The sequence below is a fragment of the Anthonomus grandis genome, chromosome 2 (assembly GCF_022605725.1).
Source record: "Anthonomus grandis grandis chromosome 2, icAntGran1.3, whole genome shotgun sequence".
Classification (NCBI taxonomy): Eukaryota; Metazoa; Arthropoda; class Insecta; order Coleoptera; family Curculionidae; genus Anthonomus; species Anthonomus grandis.
This window is the reverse complement of record NC_065547.1, coordinates 22,247,401-22,269,923: the sequence shown is the minus strand read 5'-3', so window position 1 is coordinate 22,269,923 and position 22,523 is coordinate 22,247,401. Positions and strand designations below refer to the sequence as shown.

The window sequence follows — 22,523 nt, the reverse complement described above, 5'->3', positions numbered from 1 at the left end:
GGTATATCAACACCTTATACAAAAACAATCATAAAGCGATAGCGGATCAGAAAATAAAATAATATACAGGGTATTCCATTTAAAATAACAAAGTTGCGACTACTTTTTGGTATTAGCGGCAACGCTGCATCGCTAAAAATATTTTTAATCGTTAGATCAATAGCTAAAACCTATGAATGCCAAATGATAAATGATAAATGCCAAATTTAAAAAAAAATCTATTTGCCGTTATCCGTAAACGTCTAAGGGACCATCAACCATCAATCACCTCAATAACATCATTTCTTATTATTGCCACCAATTAATAAATTGTTTAAATGCATCTTTTAAGCGTAATATTGTTCTCTTGGAAAATGTAGCAAATTTGAATCAATAATTTATACGAAGAACGCAATTTAAAGTATATGTCCTGGACAGATTATAAAATTCAAAATAACTACCAATAGTACAAAGAGATTTTCAACATTTCTTAGCTTACCTTACTTGAACTATGTGCAATACTGTTCCCCTCAAAAGAGCTTTCTCCATAATCCTTTTCATCGCATCTAACTTTCCTTATAATATAAACGCTATGCTCTTTAGTATTTGTATTAAAAACCATGCACAAACTGGGACTATTGCTGGTAAACACAACTACATTGTTTGTACTACATAGCCGAGTAAAAGTCGAATTGTGACTTACTGCTACTGGGCATATATCATCTAATGGGTAGCTTAGGGAAAAGAGAGTACCGGATTTTTCTTCAGTCAATTTATCTAGTTGGGCTAAAACGAGTCCACTCATAAAAATGTATTTTTTTCTGTAATTAAAACTTACTTTCCCCACTTTTTTCTATTAGAATTCCGAATTTCGTATTCCAAACCTTTCGGATTTGAAAATGTACTGGAATAACATATTGTTCTCCTTTGATTATGAAGACCCTTATATTATGAGAATCTACCAAACAAATAGCGGGAGTTGGAACACCTATAAATAAAATAAAATAGTTTATGCAGTGCATCTCAAAAGTTATGTCTAAATTCAGTTAAAATTAAGCGTTGGGTTTGTTGCAAAAACCCTCGGACTAGTCGATTTTTATGTCAAGTTGCGCTTTGTTATACGTGAACTTTGTATTTAACTCTACTCTGCTTGTATATTTATCTCCAATTAAGCTTTATACATAAAAATGAAAATAAGTATAAATCCAACTCGGACTATCATCAGTATCCAACAAACTCTGCATCGCTTCTACGGCCACATAGGTATAGACTTGAATTGTCAAGAATTGCGCTCGATGGGGGAAAAAAAGTGTTCAAACTGTGACATCTTAAATATGTATATTTTTTTTCATCATGTAGATCAGATCTATTTTAGTCAACTTTCCTGTTGCATTTTGATAAAATGTGTCTTGGTAAGTGTAATGTGTAAAATAGTGTAACTATAATGTAAAAAAAATACGTCCCTCATGTATGTTTACTGATAAGCACTGTGATTTGCGCATTTTTGACCTGCTACAATAATATTTTTTTTACGAAGTAGTCAAATAAAGAATTTATTTATTTATTTATTACATGCAGGGTGACTCAAGTATAAATTTCATCTATCAACTTCATCTTTTCAAATGAAAGCATTTTTTCTACGTAGGTTTCATGCATCATGTTCTACACCTAAAGTCAACATTTTCATAGAAATTGTATGACAGTTGTATGCCAAACAGATATTGTCAAGTGTACGAGCAAAGTTGTGGTTTTCACAATGGTGAAGGTAACGGAATGAGAAAAAAATTAAAATCTTTGCATGGTTGGGTTTGGTGATAGCACACGTACTCAAATCGTCCTCCAATATGTCGAAAGGTGGTGAGTAGAATAGAGGATAAATTTAGAGAATTCGGTCTTAGTTCGGTTTTAGTGTTTGTGATTTTTTTTAAAAAAAAATGGTTCATTTAAATTTTTAGTTTCTCTTTTTTTGGATTTTTTTTTAAATATCTTAAAATCGACCTTTTGCAACGATTATGTTCTCAAATTTTATTTACAACGTTGGTTGGGGTTAACTGAAACCATCACCGAGTTTGTTATTTTTTAATGGTCACCATATTGGTTTTTTAACCCCATATATAGCTCTATTTTTTTTGCCTGTCCAATGATATATCACAACAAATAAAAAAATATTCAAGTTGTACCTTAGTTGTTTACTGGTTAAGATACAAAAAATGATTCATCTTTTACGACACCAAGTCATCATAAAGTTGAATTTTTTTATGAATTCGCGGCCTGGAACGAAGATGCGGTATCATGGTATTTATTTTATTTGCAAAAAGTTCTAATAGACTATAATAAATATGTATGAAAAATGAATCCCTATCTATAAATGTGAAAATCTGTTTGTTTAGTCCGTTATAACTTAACAAATACGGAATGGAATAGCAAGAAATTTGGACACTAGCACGGAATTGAAACTAACTTCTTTTATTCCCGAAAAGATAATGAGCATGGTCCTATTTGCAAATACATTGCTAATTTTGCAATAACGAACCAGCTGCTTGACGCAAGGTCATAAGGGCGCGATGCCCTCTCCCTCTGTGGCATGTGTAATATGTCCAACGATTATACAACACCCAAAGTCAGAAAGCTTGGAAATGATCGATGCATCGAACCCTTCTAAGCTTTCGAGATCGAGAGCATTAAACGTGTATACATACTGCATTATACATGGTATAATGCACTATATATATGGCTAAGCTTTTTGAAAAGTTAAGTCACTATTACTTTAATAAATTTAAAACTTTAAAACCTTTTAAAGATATTATTGATGTAGAGCAGCATGGGTTTTACATGCGAAGATCGATTGATACTAATCTATTTGTTTTCAAAGAGTGAGTTTCATTATCTTCATGAGCATACGGATAACCGGTAGGTCGATGCCATCAACACTGATTGCAGTAAAGCATTTGATAAGATTAGCCAGAATATTCCTGGCTCGACTTGCAGAAATTGGTGTGGGTCTCGCGTCTTGAGATGGGTGAAATCTTATATTAAAAATACTATTAGATTATACATGGAGCTTATATAGGTCTCACTTCAAAGATTTTGCGCTGAATCTTATTCCCTCATCTGGTGTTCAACAGGGCACAGTTTAGGACACCTGTTTTTAATTTTATACATTAATAATGTAAAATCTTATTGCATAGCGGCTTAGAAAGGATGGGAAAACTTGTCCCCACAAATGAAAATTCCAATCTTTTTGACAATGCAATTCGATGCCATTTTCGTCATCAACATCAGACGTACATCATATCTTATACTACATAAAGAGATGCTTGAGAAAAGTCTTCCCGCCCTTTCTTACCTATGTTATAGCCAGTCCATTTCAAGAATTGACTTCTACTTACAAATCAAATCTTATTTACGTTGTACTTAATTTATATTATACGCCGATGATCTAAAAACCTACTACACGATATTTAACATCGTCGACTGCCTTAAAATCCAAAGTGATCTACGAGCCTACAGCGATAAAAATAGTCTCTTTCTTAACATTAAAAAATGTCAAAGTATAACCTCATTGAGAAATTAAAATCAAATAAATTTTCAGTATAAGATTAATGATAATTTGCTTACCTAGAGTGAACCACTTACGGGATTTGGATACATTCATATTGATCTAACAGCAACTGAATCCCTTAGATTGTTGGGTTATATTTTTCGTAAATGTGAAATGTTTTCTAGTTCTCGAGCTATTAACAGATTATTTAATACAATTATTCTGGGTAAATTGAACTTTGATAGCATTATATGGAACCCTATTTTGTCACTTTTTAAATTTAACATACCTTGAGCTAATATCAGATCAAGGGAATTATTTTTCATCCCATTTAGGAAAACAATTTGTGATCAGAACTCTACATTATGTAGAATAACAAAAAGTCATTATTGTTATTTGTACTGCTGTTCATTACACGTTTTTAACTTTCACTTAATACAGTTAAAAATACTTTAAAGGGAAATATTGTCTTTGAAAGATTACGAGAATAATGTAGTACTGTAACATTAAGAACTTATTTTTTTTATCTTTGATATTCAAATTATTTTCATTTATGTACTTATTTGTTTAGTTTTTATATATATTTATTTTTTTGTATTTATATATTTTATATTATTATTAGTAAAATAGTATATTTAAGTTAGTTAAGATAATTTTGTCGATGCTTTTTGGGCTTCTAACCTATTATATCGCCATATGATCACCAAATAAATAAATGAATAAACTATTACTAAGAGCTACTTTAAACAACATTCATGTCTCTGGTCAACGTTGATCAAGGCAGGAAAACACAACACTTAAACAGGAGGTAGAGGAGTTTAAAGATAAGCTTGAGAGGGTTGATTCCAAGATAAAATCGTCATTTACGGGTTGAAGGAAGGAACGGACGAATTTTGTGACATAAGGGGGTATCTAGAATTGATAAATCAAAACCTAGTAGTGGAATGCAGTTTTTCGGATTTAAAAAACGCATTTCGTCTGGACAAACTGGCTGCTGAAAAAAGGCGGTCACTTTCCTTACATTTAAGTAATTATTTTTTAAAGAAAGAGATTTAAAAAAATAGTAAAAAATCAAAAGGAACTTCCGTTTTTATCTTACCTGACTACACACATCAAAAATCTATATACCATATATACCAAAACCTGAAAAAGGCAAGGCATAACTCAAATCAAGCATATATAAAATAAAAATACACTCATAGTCGACGGTCAAAAGCGGACAATTGGAGATTTAAAAAGGGAAAAAATAAGCTGCACCAACCAAGTAAACCGGCACATAATAAAATCGGCGAAAAATTTCAAAAGCAAACCTAAGACTCAAGTAGTAATCATAAACGTAAAGCGCCAACGGAAGCGAGAGAAAAAAATACCGAACCTCCTAAAAGAATCAGAAGCACAAGCGTTATTTGTTATGAAAATAATTTGACTTTTGCAATAACAAATAGGTGATTTTATTTTTCTAATTTAGTATATTAATAAGGATAGAAGGAAACCTTATATTAGTGTAGTTTAATTTTATTCAAGATATTTTAAATGTTTTATTTTATTTTAAACTTGTTTTTAATTTTACCTTTTTATGTATATCCCTATTTTTACATTCTTTTAGTGTTTTTTTGCACAAAAATATAAAGAGTATATTTAAAAATGTTGACCAAATGCTTATAAACTTAAATAAAATGTTTAATAACTTAGATATATTAATTTTAACCAAAACTTGGCAAGTAAATGACTTGAATCTTTTTGCAATACCAGGTTATCAGTTAGTATATAGTTTTGGAACTATCAATGAATATAATGGGGTCTTAATATACATAAAACAGTCAATAAATTTTACGTACAATATTGTACAAATAGGAGAGTGTAAATGTCCTCAGACCCATATTTGTCTTAATAATAACAAGTCACTTGTCGGAACTGAAATATATAGGCTACCATCAACAAATACTGATATTTTTCTTACACGACTAGCACACTATCTTAAAGAAAGTCAAAATACTTATTTCGGGTATATAACTAATGATAGCGGGTGACATAAATCTAAATATCAAAAAATTAAATGATGATGAGTGTAATAACAATCTAAATATTTTGTCTGAATATAGTTTTTTATCTCTAATAAATAAAAATTCCAGAGTTTTTGATAATTCTGCCAGCTGTATCGACCACTACTTTATAAAAACCTTTAAAGAAAATGTTGAGTCATTCTAGTGTTATAGACGTTTAAGACGCATATTACAGATCATTATACGATAGTATTACAACTTATTTTTACACCTTTAATTCCTAAAACTAACTATTTATCTTATATAAATTAAAATAAACTTAAAGACTATTTAGGTAATATGAATTGGACCTCTACGTATAAAATAACTAAAGAACAAAATTGTTATTCCTATTTTATTGATGTTTAAAAAAAAATATTGTGGACAACACAAACGAAATATGTGTTAAAAAGGATATACCGAGAAATGTCTGAATTACCCCAGGACTTATAAGATCAGTTCAAACAAAAGAGTCATTGTAAAATCAAATTCTGGTAGTTATAAGGCTGAATTCAATCAATACAAAAATTATCTTAATAGTCTGATAAAAAAAAGGAAAACAAGATTGTCAATAAAAAGTTCGAAAATAGTCTATTCCATACCAAATCTCTCTGGAATGCCATAAATACCCTAACAAACAATAAAAAAAAGATGTTTTAATTATAAAGAAAAAGAATGATAGAAACCAAATAACCTCAGATCCAAAAGAAATACCAAATGTATTTAATAATTACTTGGCCAACGTCAGGCCAAATTTAGCAGAGAAAATACCCTTAGGTCAACCAAGCTATAACAAACATAAAAAAAATGGCTAATTCATTCTTTCTTGAGGAAAAAAATAAGACAGGAATTAAAAAAGAAATAACTATATAAAAACCAAATAAAGCACCTGGGTATGATCAAATAAAAGCCAAGACTCTTAAAGAAATAAAAATATTAATATCCGAACCTCTAACACATATTCTTAATTCTAGTTTTAAGGCGGGTACCATCCCGACGGAATTGAAAACAATTGAACAATTTGGTTTTCGCGAGGGTATTAGTACCCAAGACGCAATAGGCAATTAAACTAGAAAAATCTACAAGTCTCTCGATGGTTGCAATCCTTGTCTATATGTGTTCCTGAACCTGGCTAAGGCAATTGATACAGTTGACCACCATAAAATATTAGAGGGTTTGGAATACGGGGAATACCGCATAAATTATTTATCTGGTCGCACCCAAAGGGTTGCCATAGGAAATATTTTTAGCGAAACAAGATTGGTAAAGTGCGGTATACCTTAGCGCCCTATATTATAATTTACTAAAATGTTAATATTGGAAACCAATTTTCCAGCTGATATTATTAGCTTCGCGAATCATACAGTTTTATTTTTTACCGAAAAAACTGGGAAATTGTAAAAAGAATTTTAGAAGAAGTTTTTATTTGGTTCTCGTACAAAAAATGAAGTGTAAATTATGATAAGTCAAAAATTTAATTGAACGATAAGATAACTTTCATTTCAGCAGTACCTAGCATAAAATATTTAGGAATTACCATAGATGAACAACTTAAGTGGATTATTCATATACAAAACATTGTAAATACCTTAAGATCTTTTTTGTTAGGTAGATTTAAGCTTTTAGCTGGAATATTAAGCATTTCGCATTTAAAAATAATTTATTATGCTTGGGTAGAATCTCGTCTTCAATACGGAATTTTAAGATATGGAGTCCCTCCAGAGACGTATTTTTAAAACGCATCAGTATAGTACAAGAAATCGTCAACAGAATTACTCACAAACCACTACAGCTATGAAGACAATAATAGGTCAACATTGTTTTACTTAACTTCTTACCACGTGTTATAATTTTTTACCAGTAGAAATTAGAGGTGTTATTCTAGGTAGCAACTCATTGGGATTGGTTAAAAGTAGGATCAAAAAATTTATTAATGATTTGGTAATTATTAAAAATTAGCATGTCCACTTTTATGGTCCTTTAATCTTAATCTGTGTCTTGCTTTGGTGCAGTACGGTAAAAACAGATTTGTCAAAGAACTACAAAATACAGTAGGTCTTTAGTTTAGTAATCCTGTTAAAAAATGTTTTGTTGAATTGTTTATTGATTTTTTTGGTTTTAATTAGATTTATGATTTTTAATTAATTTTTATGCATTGGTATAGAAAATAAAAACAGGGTTTTATTTTTCTTTTTTTTTATTATGCAATAGTTTCATAGTTTATTTGTTTTGTTTTGCAATTTAGGTTTATATTAAGGCCATAGTAAAAATACCAGCAAGTCCTCGCACCGCCTACTAGCCCCTGAGGAGCATTATGTATTTATTGCCGAACCAATGTTTATTAAATTTACTTTCTAAGAACACTTTAAGTAGTTTTAGTTTAGTTTTAATCTTCTCAAGAAGGAACACGTGTTGAGAATAACAAAGAGTTTTGGTTAGTGGTAAATTTTTTTTGTGATAAGAGTGTTGCACCAAAGGTTCCAACCATAGGACTAAATTTAATAATATAAAATATTTCCTACAAACAACTTATAATAACAATTAATATATTATTTATTAAATTTGTAATGATGCAACAATAATCAAATGATTTTTAGTTATAATTATGATATTATTAGTAATAAACAGAACTATAAGAAAATTTTACAATACATTATGATTTAGAGATTAAATTTAATATATTATTTTTTAATTTTATTTTTTTATTGCGCAACGGCGTCAGCTATATTTTCACATTGTAATCATGTTTTTATATTCTTATTAATAATTTAAATATTTTTTTCATTAAGTGAGAATCGTTCGAAAGACAAAAACAAAATGTAAAACAAAAAGAGCCCTTGTGAATATCAATTAATACCACAAAGTTGATCTTATGTTTAAAAATCTAAAACATCGTACATGAAATGTGAGCACAAAATTGCTTTCTAGATAAAAAGTTGCCTTAAACATCTTTTTATTTCAAAAATATGCATAAATCAAGAAACTACAGAGTATTTTCGAAAATGTATCATTTTAATTTTTTTAATTAAAACAATACAATTGCCTGAAACTTTTCTCTTTTAATCATTTATCTATCTCTCTACCAGTAATGCGAGATTGTAATACATCACCAATTTAGGACAAACTTTTTTCCCAAATTCGTCAAGGATCATTTTAATTTTTTTTTTTTAAATCAGGTATTTACTTTTAAAATAAAGGAATTACCTAATGGCTCATAATTTTTCGAATATATTTCTGCCTCATTCGGCTCAAATGTGGGTCTCAGGCAGTAGAAAGTGGACCAAAGAGCCTGCCTTATTGGAGCAGGTACAGTGTAGCAAGTGATAACCTAAACACATTACAAGATAATTAAATATACCGCAATAACATTTAGTTATAAGTACTTACCTTTCTACCATTATCACAAAAATCATCATTGTTGATTAGCCCTCTGGACCAAACAGCAGTACATCCCTTAATATACAATTCATCTTCCATAAAACCGGGACTTATTTTTGACTTAATGGTTGAAGGTTCTGTCTTATTGAACAGAGGCACTGCAAATTTTATACATATTTAGACTAACTGTGGCAGAAAATACCATTTTGAGAACAACATATCGATTATACCCAAACAACACTTACCGTGAGACTTGTTTAAATCACCGCTATTTCTCCTTTCATTTTTCTTATCGGCGATTTCGCAAGAGAGTCTCTTGTTGGGAAATCGAATACTAGCATCTGATGGTCTTTTACCCAATACTTTCTGATGAATACTACAGTTCGATGACACCTTAAAACTATCAGAATCTTCAAAAAAATCACCGCAATCTGTTGTATGACTTTTGCTCATAGAGATCTCTTGATGAGTTTTGCTAAAGTTGTTACATTTTTGAGAAGAATCTTCTTTGTTGCTGAAAATTTCAAAAAAAAGGTCTTCAGTAAGTATGATAGGTTTTTGGTTTAAAAGCTCTATGTAAAACAAGGACACGGAATAAGAATAAAAAAATAAAATATGAACACAATAAACTCAGTAATATTCAAAACGTAAATGTATAGTCTATTCTTAAAGCGGAAATAGTCTCTTATTATGAAAGATTGATTTCTGGGTTAGTGTGGATACTGGAATATTCAGACTATTTTGTATTTGTATTATTGGAGGGGTTTATATTCCCCCTAATTCTGAAATCAGTTTGTATGAAAGCCATTGCCACTCGATAGATATTCTCCGGCAGGAGTATTCTGATTACGATTTTTATGTCTTCGGTGATTTTAATGTACCAGATGCTCGCTGGGGGAGTGACAATCTTGGCGCTGTGGTTGAGTGCAGTCCTAACTCTCCAGGTTTAACTCTAGGTCAGTTTTATGCTTATTTGAATTTTTTTCAAAAAATAACAATACCTAATGATAGATTGGTTTATGTGGATCTGATCTTCACTAATAAAAGTAATCTTGTGGTAACAGAAGCAATCGACTACCTTTTTGATAAATCTCAAAATCATAAAGCGTACAACTTTCAATTAGATTTGTGTGGTAAATTCAAGCCAAATGTAGAGTATGTAGAATTTTATTATGATTTTAAGCTTGCATATTATGATGGCATTAATAATTAATTAATTACTGGAATTGACTGAACTACAATACTGAACACGACTGATATTAACATAGCTGTCTCTCAATTCTATCACATTTTAAACATGGCAATAGCCCTTTTTGTTCCTCTGAAAAGATATAAGACATCTGATTTTCCCAAGTGGTTCTCGGATGAACTTAAATATCTAGTTACACAGAAGAAGATTGCTCACAAGAATTACATCAGTACTCGTGATCAATCTGATTATGTCACTTTTTCTAATCTCAGGGCGAGGTGCAAAACTTTAACGAATATTTGCTACCGTGATTATATTTCAAATTTGGACCAATTACTGTGTACTGACCCTAAAAGCTTTTGGTATCACCTCAACAGTAGGAAGGCAGTATATAAAATTCCAAGTTCAATGTATTATGGTGATAATGAATTTTCTGGTTGCGAACAGATAGCGGAGGGTTTTGCCCAGTTTTTTTCAACTGTCTACAATACTAATATAAATAAAAATAACAATTATTATATGGGTCAACAGGTGGGAGAAAATATGACAATTCCTAATCCCCAACTGCCTGTTGGTTTGATTTTTGATAAAATTTAAAAATTAAAGGCCAAAGTTAGTTCAGGTCCTGATGGGATACCAAACTATTTTTTACAAAAATGTGTCTGTACTTTTTCTCGCCCTCTATTCTTCCTTTTTCAGAAATCCCTTGGCTCAGCACTCTTTCCGTCATTATGGAAGCATAGTTTTGTGGTACCAATATTTAAATCAGATGATAATGACCAAATAGGCAACTATAAGAGCGTTTGCATCCAGTCGGCCATTCCAAAACTGTTGGACAGTCTTATCTACGACCAAATTTATTTCTATTGCAAGGAGCTGTTGCTCAATCAGCAGCATGGGTTTAGTTCGGGCAGATCTACGATCACTAACTTGTTGATCTATCAGCAGGATCTGTTGGATGCCTTGGAGACGGGATGTCAGATGGATGTGATTTATACAGACTTCTCCGAGGCTTTTGATAGAGTCGATCACAGAATCTTGCAGGAGAAGCTTAAAGTGTTTGGTTTCTCTAATCATATAGTTACCTGGTTCACAAGCTTCTTGTCAGGCCGGACTCAGCAGGTTAGATTGGGTAGTGCTAGATCCAGCAATATCAATGTATGTTCTGGTGTACCTCAGGGTGGACACTGCTCACCATTCCTCTTTAACATTTTCATTAATGATATAGCTACATGTTTTGAAAATAGTGCCTTTTTATTGTTTGCAGATGACCTGAAATTTTATAGAGTAATCCAGACTCCCAAAGACCAAATTTTGTTACAGAATAACCTGAATAGGCTAAATGATTGGTGTGTAAACAATATCTTATTCTTAAACATAAAGAAATGTAATTATATTAGTTTTCACAAAAGAAGTAAAAAAGTTATAACATCATACAATATAGAGGGAAGCCCTGTTCAGTATTCTGATACAATCAAGGATCTTGGCATTTATTTTGACGATCATTTAAATTTTAATATACACATAAATAATATAGTGGTTAGGTCCTCCAGGGTTCTGGGTTTTGTTCTGCGTAACTGTAGAGAGCTATCAGTTGAGACCTGTAAGAGAGTGTACATGTCTTTGGTGGTTTCTTTATTGGAGTATGGCTCAATGATATGGTCCCTTGAAAGGATTCAGAATAAGTTTTTAAGATTTTGTCTATTTAAATTAAATTTGGAAATACCGAACGATGATGTTTATGATGATGCACGGGAAGTGCTGGCTATGACAACATTGAGAGAAAGACGTATTCGTGGTAATTTAACCTTTGTATTTAAGCTTCTTAATGGTCTGATTGTATGCCCCGACCTTGTCGGTAGAATTAGCTTTAGTGTCCCTTCAAGACTCTTGAGACGAAACCAACTATTTGCTTTGCCTTTTCACGGTACCAACTATGCCACTCACTTCCCTATCGAAAAAACCTTAAATATTATCAACCATGAGGATATTGAGGTTGTGGGCATTGGCTTGTCTAGTTTTAAGAATCAAATTAGAGAGATTGTGTAAACTCTTCTGTTGATTTTATGTTGGTTTGCCTGTAAAAACATATTTGTATTTTAAGTTATGGTTAGGTGTAACTATTGAACTTTGTAATATTTTTTTTTGTAATGGGGTTCATTGTATTAATTTGTAATGTAGTTTCTAGAATAAAAATACATTGCAGTAACAAGTTTTTCACCCCTTATATAAAGTGAATTTAGCATGATTTTTCATATTTAACAGCTTAAAAGTTTCTTATAACCAATTAATCCGAGACAAACAGTGAGTTAATCAAGTAGTTTTCTTAAAAGCAAATTCCACATCTCAGAATTAGAGAAAAGTTGGCAGTATCTGTAAAACCATATCAAAATCGCCTACACTCTAATTTATTCTTCAGAGAAAGATAAAGAAGTTATAGGAATCATTCCTCATCCTGAATTATATTTAATAATAGGCGTGAATCATTTATTTAAAAATATGTCAACTGAATTGGAAAACGAAAATCTATAGTGGACCAAGGAGTGAACGTTTCTTGAGATGCTTATAATGGAAATCCATCTTTTTCAGGAAATGCTTGTAAAACGTAAAAGTAACTTTTTTAGATAAAGTTGATCTTTTATGACCAAACCAACAAGTATGCTGTTTAAAATACGTTAAATGTCTCCAAGATTTTCACGATGTCGTCAATTCTTGTTTCTCACCTGAACTTGGCCCTAAGTTCGACAGGTAATAAGTACATGAAAAAAATTTCATAAAAGTTTCTTAGATTTAAGAATTAGTGTTACTCCAAAGGTGCATGCTGTATGTATTGTTCCGTATTTTTGCATTAAAAAAATAATGAGGCCTTGGATTTTATAGTAAACAATCAATAGAATCAGTATATGCGGATTTTAAGAATGACTAACTTTGCTCAAAGTAAAAAAACAATAAAAAATTTGCTGGAAAATCACTGTTCAAGAATACAATAGTCAGCAGTTTAATTTTGTTAGGTGTTTAATAATTTTTCACTATTTTATGCTATAAAACTTATATGATAAATTTCAATGATAGCCTTAATATTATCTTTTGCATTAATGTATTACATTTTTATAAAAATTATCAAATATGTATTGTAAAATTAGTTTCAAAAAGTTTCAAAGTGATGTTTTCTTAAAATGTTAACTCTATTAATAGGAATTAATGCGATTAAATAAAATTTATGCTTATGATGATAATGTATAAAATTATATATGATGTTTTTACGTTTTAAATGCCAATGAATTACAAGATAAACATCTTTTTTTAATTTGTAAAAAAATTAACCTCAAACGTCAGTTTTAAAAAAAGGCTGTAAGGATGATTTAAATCATCAGGTTTTTTTTTGGAAGGTTTCTACAATAAAATGCAACAATTAAATCTAATGTACCCTCCCATTGAAAGTTGGTGCAAGCGCACCATGCCCCGTGGTTTCTGAATGGACCTGTCAAATGTCAAAATTTTGTAATAATATAGTCTAATATCTTCCTAAGGGAAATTGGCTTATTTCATAACCTAATTATAGGAATTAAACAAAATTTTTTTGTCATCTTTGCACATTAATAGGCTTGTTTTAGTGCTGTTTAATATCTAAGAGTTAATGCACTAGTATTTTGTTTGCTAATAAAATTCGTTGTGATAAATGTACTTTTTATTAGGAAAATATTAGGGATTCAGTAATTTTTCATTAACTATAATTTTTTTCATTCAATTACATATGTCACCAACTTATTAATAAATAAATGACGAAAAAACTCAATTGTAAAACCTGAATGGATGTCAAAAATACATTTAAATTTGTTTTGAACAAATGATCTTAATGAGAATGTATCTTAACTAAAAAGGAAGAGTTAATCAAAATACACTTTTATTAACCAGAAAAACTTTAAAATGAAGAGAAACAATTATCGCCAGTTAATCAACTATATCTCTTATAATCAAGTGCAAGCAGTTTAGATCCCCTTATTAATGAATGAAGTGAAATACTAATCAAATATATTATTAATAACTTAAGATCGTAGTTAATGTATCACCTTTTATTAAAATCTTTTGGCGCCTTTCTCAATATCCAAAATTCGTCTGAGCAGTCTTCAGATAAAGAAACTTTTTCCAGCCCAGTTTCTAAGTAGTAATCATTACACCCTTTGTCGAAGAAAATAGGCTCCAGAGGCCCTGGATGGCGAGCGATCTGCTGCCGACCACGGGGCACGAACTCCTAAAAAAGCCAAAAAACATTTTAATACCAAACAAAGTACAAAATTATAATAATAATTTTTTTTATAAAAAAATTTTCTTTTTCACCTTTTTGTAAAATAATAATAGAGATACATAGGACAGTAAATTTAATTCCAAATAATATTTTCTTGCTTAGAATACTAATTTATATTATAATGTTAGGGATTCCATGGTAATAAATTCTACTTTTATTTATCAAATATTGTTAAAGCAATAGCATATATATTTCTTTAATTTGCACCTAGAAGGGCTAACCGCCCTGTGTGCAAAATGATATATATTATAATAATTTATTAGCATTCTAACAGTCAACAAGTCAAATCTCTTAATGCACAGAATTTGTAAATTAGTTTTCCTAATATTTTCCATTCAATTATTTATGTCACAATTCCATTTTAAATCTTAAACTTAAATAAACTCCTGTTTTATTTTTTATTTCTTCTGTCCTTAGTCTTTGTATGTATGTAGATGATACTAGAATTTGTTTTTAACCTTTTTAATCTTACTTGTTGTGGTTCCTAGGAAAATTAGAGAATATTAAAAATCATGAAATTATACACAAAGTTATAAGAAGAAACATTAGTATTTTTCATCTATAGAAAATATAATGAAATCTGAACAAGACTACTCCTCAACCTCTGATTCAAAATCTATATCTATCATTAGCTCACCCTAAATAAATTGTAGATTAATCTTTACAATTTTAAATTGTAAGCTAACAAGTTTTAGGTTTTGTAGCACATTTTGCAAGTAAAGCAAAATTTTTCAAGTTTTTGAAATATTTGCATTTCATGAATAACAAAATGTGTTTGGGCAGGAATAATCATGTTCAACCATAAGTAAACACTTTATGTATAAGATTTAAGTAAATTTGTTTTTGTAAGTGAAATTATTATTTAGTATTTTGTCCAAATGTGTAAAGTGATCCTCTTGTTATGATAATAATAAGAGGATCACTTCAATCATATATACAATAATTGAAAAATTAAAATTGATTAACTTTATCAATTACAATTAAATAAATATTCTTATCAAAAATATTAAAATGTATATAAATAATAAAAAAAACTTTATTTATGTGCACACTTAAGAGATGTACTTAATTTCCATTAAAAAAATAATTTGGTCACCTCAAAATCCTAAAAAAATATTTATAGGTATACATGGAGATACTACAGACCAAAATAGACAAATTGACCATAATATACCTTAATCCAAAAGTTAATAGTTTGAGAGATACAGGGAGTCAGAGTTACAATTTTTTTTCTTACAACTGACTGAAACATTTTCTTTTTTCATATTTCCACAGAAAAAAGGTCCACTCGTCAGAAGTATCTAAAGTTAATAGTTTTTGAGATATTTATGAGAAACAAGAGTACATTATTTTTTATGGCCAAACTTCCAGAGGGTGTGACTTACAGCAATATTTCGATAAATAACTTTTAATAATGTTTTTGTGCCACCCTGTGTACAACCGGCAGACACCAGTCACCAGCAAACAATTTGTTATAAGACTTTGTCAAATCTGATGTACAGCGGAATACAAAAAATGTTTTTTTTTTTTTTGTTTTATCAATCTCACAACCATGCATTCAAAGTAAGACACATTAACATTACTTTTTTATTAAAACTTTTATTTAATAAAATGATGAAGTTGAATGAAATGAATAATTCATACTTGTTTTCAAATATTGACTGTCACTGATTTATTGACACTTTTCCTCACGTCACTGACAATATTCATTTTACTGGTGCCCATTTGCTTTTACCTGAACTGAAAATTTGCTAATTTTGCAATTAAATTGTGCAGCACAATTTAATTGAATAATTCAAGATTCTTTCATTAAATTTTTTTGAAACTTTGCATAAGGGTTTACCAGATTGGTCTCTTCAACAATTTATCTTACATTTTTTCTATAAAATGTACAGGGAAGCCAATAATTGACCCCCTTAAAATTTACATGGGTTTTCCTATGTTCCACTTGGCGATGCACCACCCGGTATGTGTAACATAATAATCGCTGGATAATATCTGAGTACTGTTGTTTTGGTTGTACACAGGGTGGCACAAAAACATTATTAAAAGTTATTTATCGAAATATTGCTGTAAGTCACACCCTGTGGAAGTTTGGCCATAAAAAATAATGGACTCTTGTTTCTCATACTAGAAAACCTTCCTATACAAAGTTTTATGGCAAAAAACTGAAAGCTTTTCAAGCAATAAGGAAAAACAGACAATAACATTGTAACTTTGACACCCTGTATCTCACAAACTATCAACATTTGGACTAAGGTAAGTTTGGGTCAATTCACTTATTTTGCTCAGCTTCCAGATTTACTAATGTTTCACAGGCACCCTGCATAAGCAGGAGCTTAAATTGAAGTGTCACCACTAAAGAAAATCAGACCTGTCCAGAAATTCTGGATAATGAAACCATGGCAGAAGTATTTGCAAATCCTTACCTTCATTATCAGCAGGCTTCAGGCTCCTATTACTACCATAAACTTCATTAAAGAAACAGTGAATGAAGCACTCAAAAAAGCAAGAAGGAACCAAATCCTGGTCCAGATGGAGTCAGACAAACAATTTATTGGTATTGAGAGAACACATCTGACAAAATTTATTACCACAAGTTGCAAAAAATCAATTTTTTTTATTTACCTCATAAAACAAGCATTTTACTATTCTATTCAAAGAAATATCAAGGATGTAGGAATATTAGAGAGGGTATCAAAGAAGAGTCGCTCCCTTACCCAGGGATGCTGCAGAGGTTGCAGCTATTAACTTTGAATGAAAGGAGACTTAGGGGGATCTTAAATAGATATTTGTCAAATTGATTGTCAAGTTAGAAATATCCTGAAGCAGAATGAAGGATACCATATTTGTGGGCTAACTTTTAAAGGCGAAACTTTTTGTCCAACCTAGTATTATATCCATGGAACAGCCTATCTGAAGAAATGACTGCCATAAATGTCAATGCTTACAAGAACTGCCTTGACAGAGGACTTAAAAAATATTTTATTATATACAGATTAAAGTTGAATAATTCTATAATTTCTTTCTAAATTCAAATAATATTTAAATAATATATGAAACTTTTGTATTCCAATTTAATCAAAAATAATACTGAGATATGTACAGATTTCAACTAACTTTACCATATAAAAATAGTAGCTGTATCTAGTGAAGTGGTAAGAAAACATTCAACCATTAATTTAGCATCCCTTGTTAAATCATTTTAGATCTAACCTATTATTAGAAACAGGCTCTTTTAGTGTCTTGTTTATATTTATTACCTGTGGATCTGAGGCAGCAATCATGTTTTCCAATTTAACATCCAGATTTGCAAGTAAAGAGAATTTCTGTTTTAAAAAATGTTATAAAGAAATATTATACTTTATGGTTTATACAACACGTTATATTTTTTTAAATTTTATCGAAACCAGTCTTACAAACTATTATTCAAAAGTATGTTATTACAATTTGTACAAATCTCCATCCAATATTTTAAAATAATTGATTCAACGGCTTTTAATCAACAGCATTTAGTTTGACAACAAAAACGAAAACAAGATGCCAAAAACAAATGTAAGCAAGGTTATGTTTCCTGTCATGAGCTTTGTCAAAATCGTAAGCAGAAAACATAACCTTCATAGAAAATTATCATGGACTCAGCTGAACATACGTTGAGAACGATGCATTCAATCACCGATGGCGCCACAAGCAATAATCTGAGTTTTTACCGTCAGCAATCGAAACGATTTTGACGTTTAACGGTTTTATTAATAGATGGCGCTGACAAACAGACAGACAATTATTTAATTATTTTTGATTTTTGTTTTGAATGATTTGGGTGAATCCCAGTCTCTAGTTTAGTGTTTATTTAGTACGAAGTATTGTGTTTTTGTTTGATTTTCGTTCCTGTGTGTGTTGTGTAGGTATAATTTATGAAACAATAAATTGGTAAAAATGAGTTATGGAAAAAGAAAACATAAATGTTGTGTGCCAAACTGCACTGACCAAGATAGTGGACGTTTTAAATTCCCCAAACCAAAGGACCTATATAATATGAACATGTTTAAAATGTGGGTTGATAATATTAAAAATCTAATACTAAACAACACTGCTATGATGAAATTCATAGAAAATTTCCGGTTTGTGCCAGGCATTTTAGCCCAGAAAAGCTTAATCTTTATGGATCCAGAAGAGGAATTTCTAATGATGCTGTTCCTGTTTTATTTATGGGCAGCAGCAATAATAATGGTAAGGATTCAGACCTATACAGGGTGTTACAAACTAGTATAAGAGTACTCTAATAATCTAGTAGTTAGTAGTAGGGTTAGTTAATAGTCTAGTAGTTGGGTATTATTTGTTATTGCATAGCCCTCGGCATAGCCTATAATATTTACATGCCTTAAAGTGGAGTGAAGTCATCTTGCCTGTTCCTGTTTTGACTTTATTTTGGTTCTATAATACATAGACCTCTTGATTTCTGGCTTGATTTAAATGCTGGGTGCGATGAGGGTGAATGGGTGAAGAATAGTTTTTAACTCGGTTTTTAAATGAAAGTTATAATTCTACCTACTCCCAAAAAATGTAAAAATTTTTTTCTGAAAAAGTTTTTGTATTTCTTTTAAAATATATGTTTGAATAAGTTAGAAGGGACTCAAGTAGGGCAAATCCTCGGGCAAATCATGTTAACACACATTTTTCCTAATTAAGTAGCCCTGTTAGCAATAATTTTTTTTTTCTAAAAAAAATATGTATACCAAATATAGGGGTATACGTAACATATGAGATATCAGGGAGGGCTTCTTCAAACCATTTTAAGCTTTCTACAGAGTGTCCGCACTTAAGTATCCCCCCTGTAAAATTTTTGGTTTTTAAGAGATTTTCAACATTTTTTTTTCATTGATAGGTCTCGACAAACTCTTTTTGGACATAAGCCAACCTTGTTCCAGGGTCGTACTTATGGGTAATTAGGGGGGGCCAAAGGGGGCCCAATTTCAGAAACTCATTGCAATTTTTAGATTTTTTTTGACAACGGAATCTTAATCAGCATCACCAAAAACCTTCCCTATACAAATTTTTAGCGCTCTACTACTAATTATACAAGGTGTTTTAATAAAATTTTCATGAATTTTATAAAAAATCGTTAATTAGACCACTATATCGGATCACCCTGTAACAATATAATAATTTTAAACTCAAAAACATCAATACCTAATACAGGGCGATCCAATATATGGGTTAAATTATCATTTTTTTATTAAATTTATGAAAAATTTATTAAACACCCTGTATAGTAGAGCGCTAAAAATTTGTACAAGGGGGTTTTTAATGATGCTGATTAAGATTCCGTTGTTAAGAAAAATAAAAAAATTGCCCTAATATGAGTTTCTGAATTTTGACCTTCTTTGGCCCCCTCTAATTAACCATCAGTTCGACCCTGGAACGAGGTTTGATTATGCCCTAAAAGAGTTTGTCAAAACCTATCAACCAAAAAAAAAATTTTGAAAATTGCTTAAAAAACAAAATTTTTAAACATATTAAATTAATTTGTCTCCATTCACCCTTTTTTTTAAATGGAATTACATAATTTCAAGAGCATTTTTGGAATGACAACTATTTGGCAGTCCATTATTCAAAGTAAAAAAAAAATAACAACAGGTAAGGTCATACCTGTGAATACAAAGTAAAACAAAAACTTTAAATTTTTCATTTGGTTTTTTGAATATAACTCTTAAACGGGTTAATAAAAAAATGCTGAAACTTATATTGCTGAATACAGATTTTAGCGCTCTTCCAATAACTTAAATACACTTTTTTTCTAAAATAATTAGGGAAGCCAATAATTGACCTTGTTGAAAATTACATGGGATTTCCTATGGCCCGCCCGGCGATGCAACACCCGGTATGTTATGGACGATGTGATTAATTTGGGCAAATTTGATAAATGTTAACGAAAAATTACCTATGTTTACAAAAATCTTGTGTTTTAGGGCTTTTTATGATGCCTCAATTATTAAAAAACCGATTTTTTAAAAACTTTGTCACCCTGTATCTCAAAAGTTAAAATGTTTGGAGCATACATTCATAGAAAGTTTTTCTCTTAAAACGGGTTTAAAAATTAATTCCTGAAATATTAAAAAAACAGATATTAATTATACATTAATTATCAATTATTTATTATAATTAGATAAAATCCTTATTAAACACAATTATTTCACTGTACAGGGTGTTCCAAACTAGAGGAAATATTATATTTTTTTGGCTTTCCTTGTATTAAAAAAAAATCAAAATAGCCAATCAATGTACTTTAGCTGTGGGCATTCAAGAAAGGAACCATAAAACAATTTCCTTAAAAACAAAAGAGGTACGCTATGTGTGTTGCATTTTTTAAATGGAACGCAATATACATATTATGTTTTTGATTCTTTGGTCAATTTTAAGTATAATGTTTAATAACGGTACTACATGTCTAGCTATCTTCTACTGTTTTTGAGAAACCGATCCAAAAAAATACAATATTTCCTCTAGTTTGAAACACCCTGTACATAAATCATTTTTTTAGCATCTCATCAAGAAGTAGAAGTAAGAAGTAAGACAACCCCTCATGTGCCAGTAGATGCATTTCCAAGCACCTCTATGACTATCAAGACTTCCAGTAGTAATCCACATAATGATGCATTTCTTAAGTCTGATAAGACCCCAACTGGTCGTTCCGGTCTTCCCCCAACGTTAACCAAAGGAGCAGACGAAAAGTTGGAGATTCCTGACCAAAATCTTGAGTTACCATTGGAGGTTCCAAGTAGTAAGTAAATGTTTTTTATCTACATTTTTAACAATCCCTTAAATTATAAACTGTATTCCAACCTTTTTAAGAAGCTCACTGCTCACTGTATATTACAACTGTATCAAAGTCAGGCTTGGACTTTAGGTCACCCAACCCAACCCAACCTGTTTAATAAAATAATGACTTGTTGAGGTCACAATAAATTAATCATAATATCATTTCATTTATTTTTTATTCCATTTGCAAGTCCAAACTCGATTTCGACTTTTTTTTCGTTCAATCAATAATCATTCATCAGCTACTTTTTATTTGATTGTTGTACCCTTGAATGAAAATATACATATAATAATTATACCTTAAAATATTTTAAAAACCGCGCCCCAAAAAAAATTTTTGCCCGAGCAACTTTTTTTAAAAAAATAACATAATCTGACCGTTTAACTTTTATCACAAAATATTTTATCATGCAGGTTGATAGCAAAAACGGAAAAAAAATGTGCAAAATTTTATAATGAATATGAATATTTTTGGTATATCACATAATATGTATTACAATTAATGACTTTTGAACTGAACTATATAGTCTGTATAAAACTAAATATATTATTGTTTTTTTAGATTTTAAAAGACAATCTATTTTAAAGGAGGTCAATGTTACTAGGCAGAATTTATTAACACCAAAGGCACGTCATCTATATAAAAAAGTTGTAGATTCAAGCATTAGACTTGGAAGAATTATTAGAAAGAATAAGTCTTTTAAAGACAGGTTGGCCGAAGCTGAAAAATTGGCCCAGACTTCCAAATTTGAAAACCTGATAAATTCTGTCTCAGACCTATAATTTTATACTATCTCAAGTACGGACACAGAACCAAAAGCCTAAAGAAAGGAGATTTTCCATAGATGAAAAGCTGCTCGCTTTGATACTTCTAAAGGCCAGTAGCAAAGGGTACAGGCTGCTGTCAAAAATATTTGCGTTACCCTCTAAGCAGACCTTGATTAAGATGCTTAACAAAATTCCTTTAAAACCTGGAATAAACCATCATTTATTTCAAAATTTAAAGAAGATGGTTCGCAAAATGAAAGCTGCTGATAAAAATGCCATTTTACTTTTTGATGAAGTTTCAATTGGGGGCCTGTTAACATATGATAGCCGTGAAGATGAAATAAAAGGATTATCTGATTTTGGAACTGGGCAAAGATATTCCAAAATAGCGGATTATGCTTTGGTCTTTATAATTAAGGGTATATTTAGACAGTGGAAGCAACCCATTTGTTTCATTTTTAATGACGGGCCGACAAAATCAGAAACAATTAAAACATTTAT

At 30.4% G+C, this 22,523-nt stretch overlaps 1 protein-coding gene and 1 long non-coding RNA gene across 2 annotated transcripts in view; one reads left to right on the top strand and one right to left on the bottom strand.

Annotated features, from left to right (window-relative positions):
- The window catches only part of LOC126750148 (anaphase-promoting complex subunit 1), an 83,517-nt gene extending 65,544 nt beyond the window's left edge, over nt 1-17,973 (bottom strand). The window contains exons 1-7 of the mRNA XM_050459665.1: nt 17,699-17,973; nt 14,200-14,381; nt 9,186-9,454; nt 8,950-9,098; nt 8,767-8,890; nt 818-967; nt 479-765 (exon numbers count right to left, since the gene is read on the bottom strand). Coding sequence (XP_050315622.1) covers nt 479-765; nt 818-967; nt 8,767-8,890; nt 8,950-9,098; nt 9,186-9,454; nt 14,200-14,381; nt 17,699-17,722 — 1,185 coding nt within the window. The 5' untranslated portion in view covers nt 17,723-17,973. The remainder of the gene's footprint in view (nt 1-478; nt 766-817; nt 968-8,766; nt 8,891-8,949; nt 9,099-9,185; nt 9,455-14,199; nt 14,382-17,698) is intronic.
- Nucleotides 17,974-18,304: 331 nt separating this feature from the next.
- On the top strand, nt 18,305-22,019 carry LOC126750441 (uncharacterized). Its single transcript, XR_007665729.1, has 3 exons — nt 18,305-18,665; nt 20,977-21,216; nt 21,817-22,019. It is a non-coding gene; the product is annotated as an uncharacterized LOC126750441 (long non-coding RNA).
- The last annotated feature ends 504 nt before the right edge of the window (nt 22,020-22,523 follow it).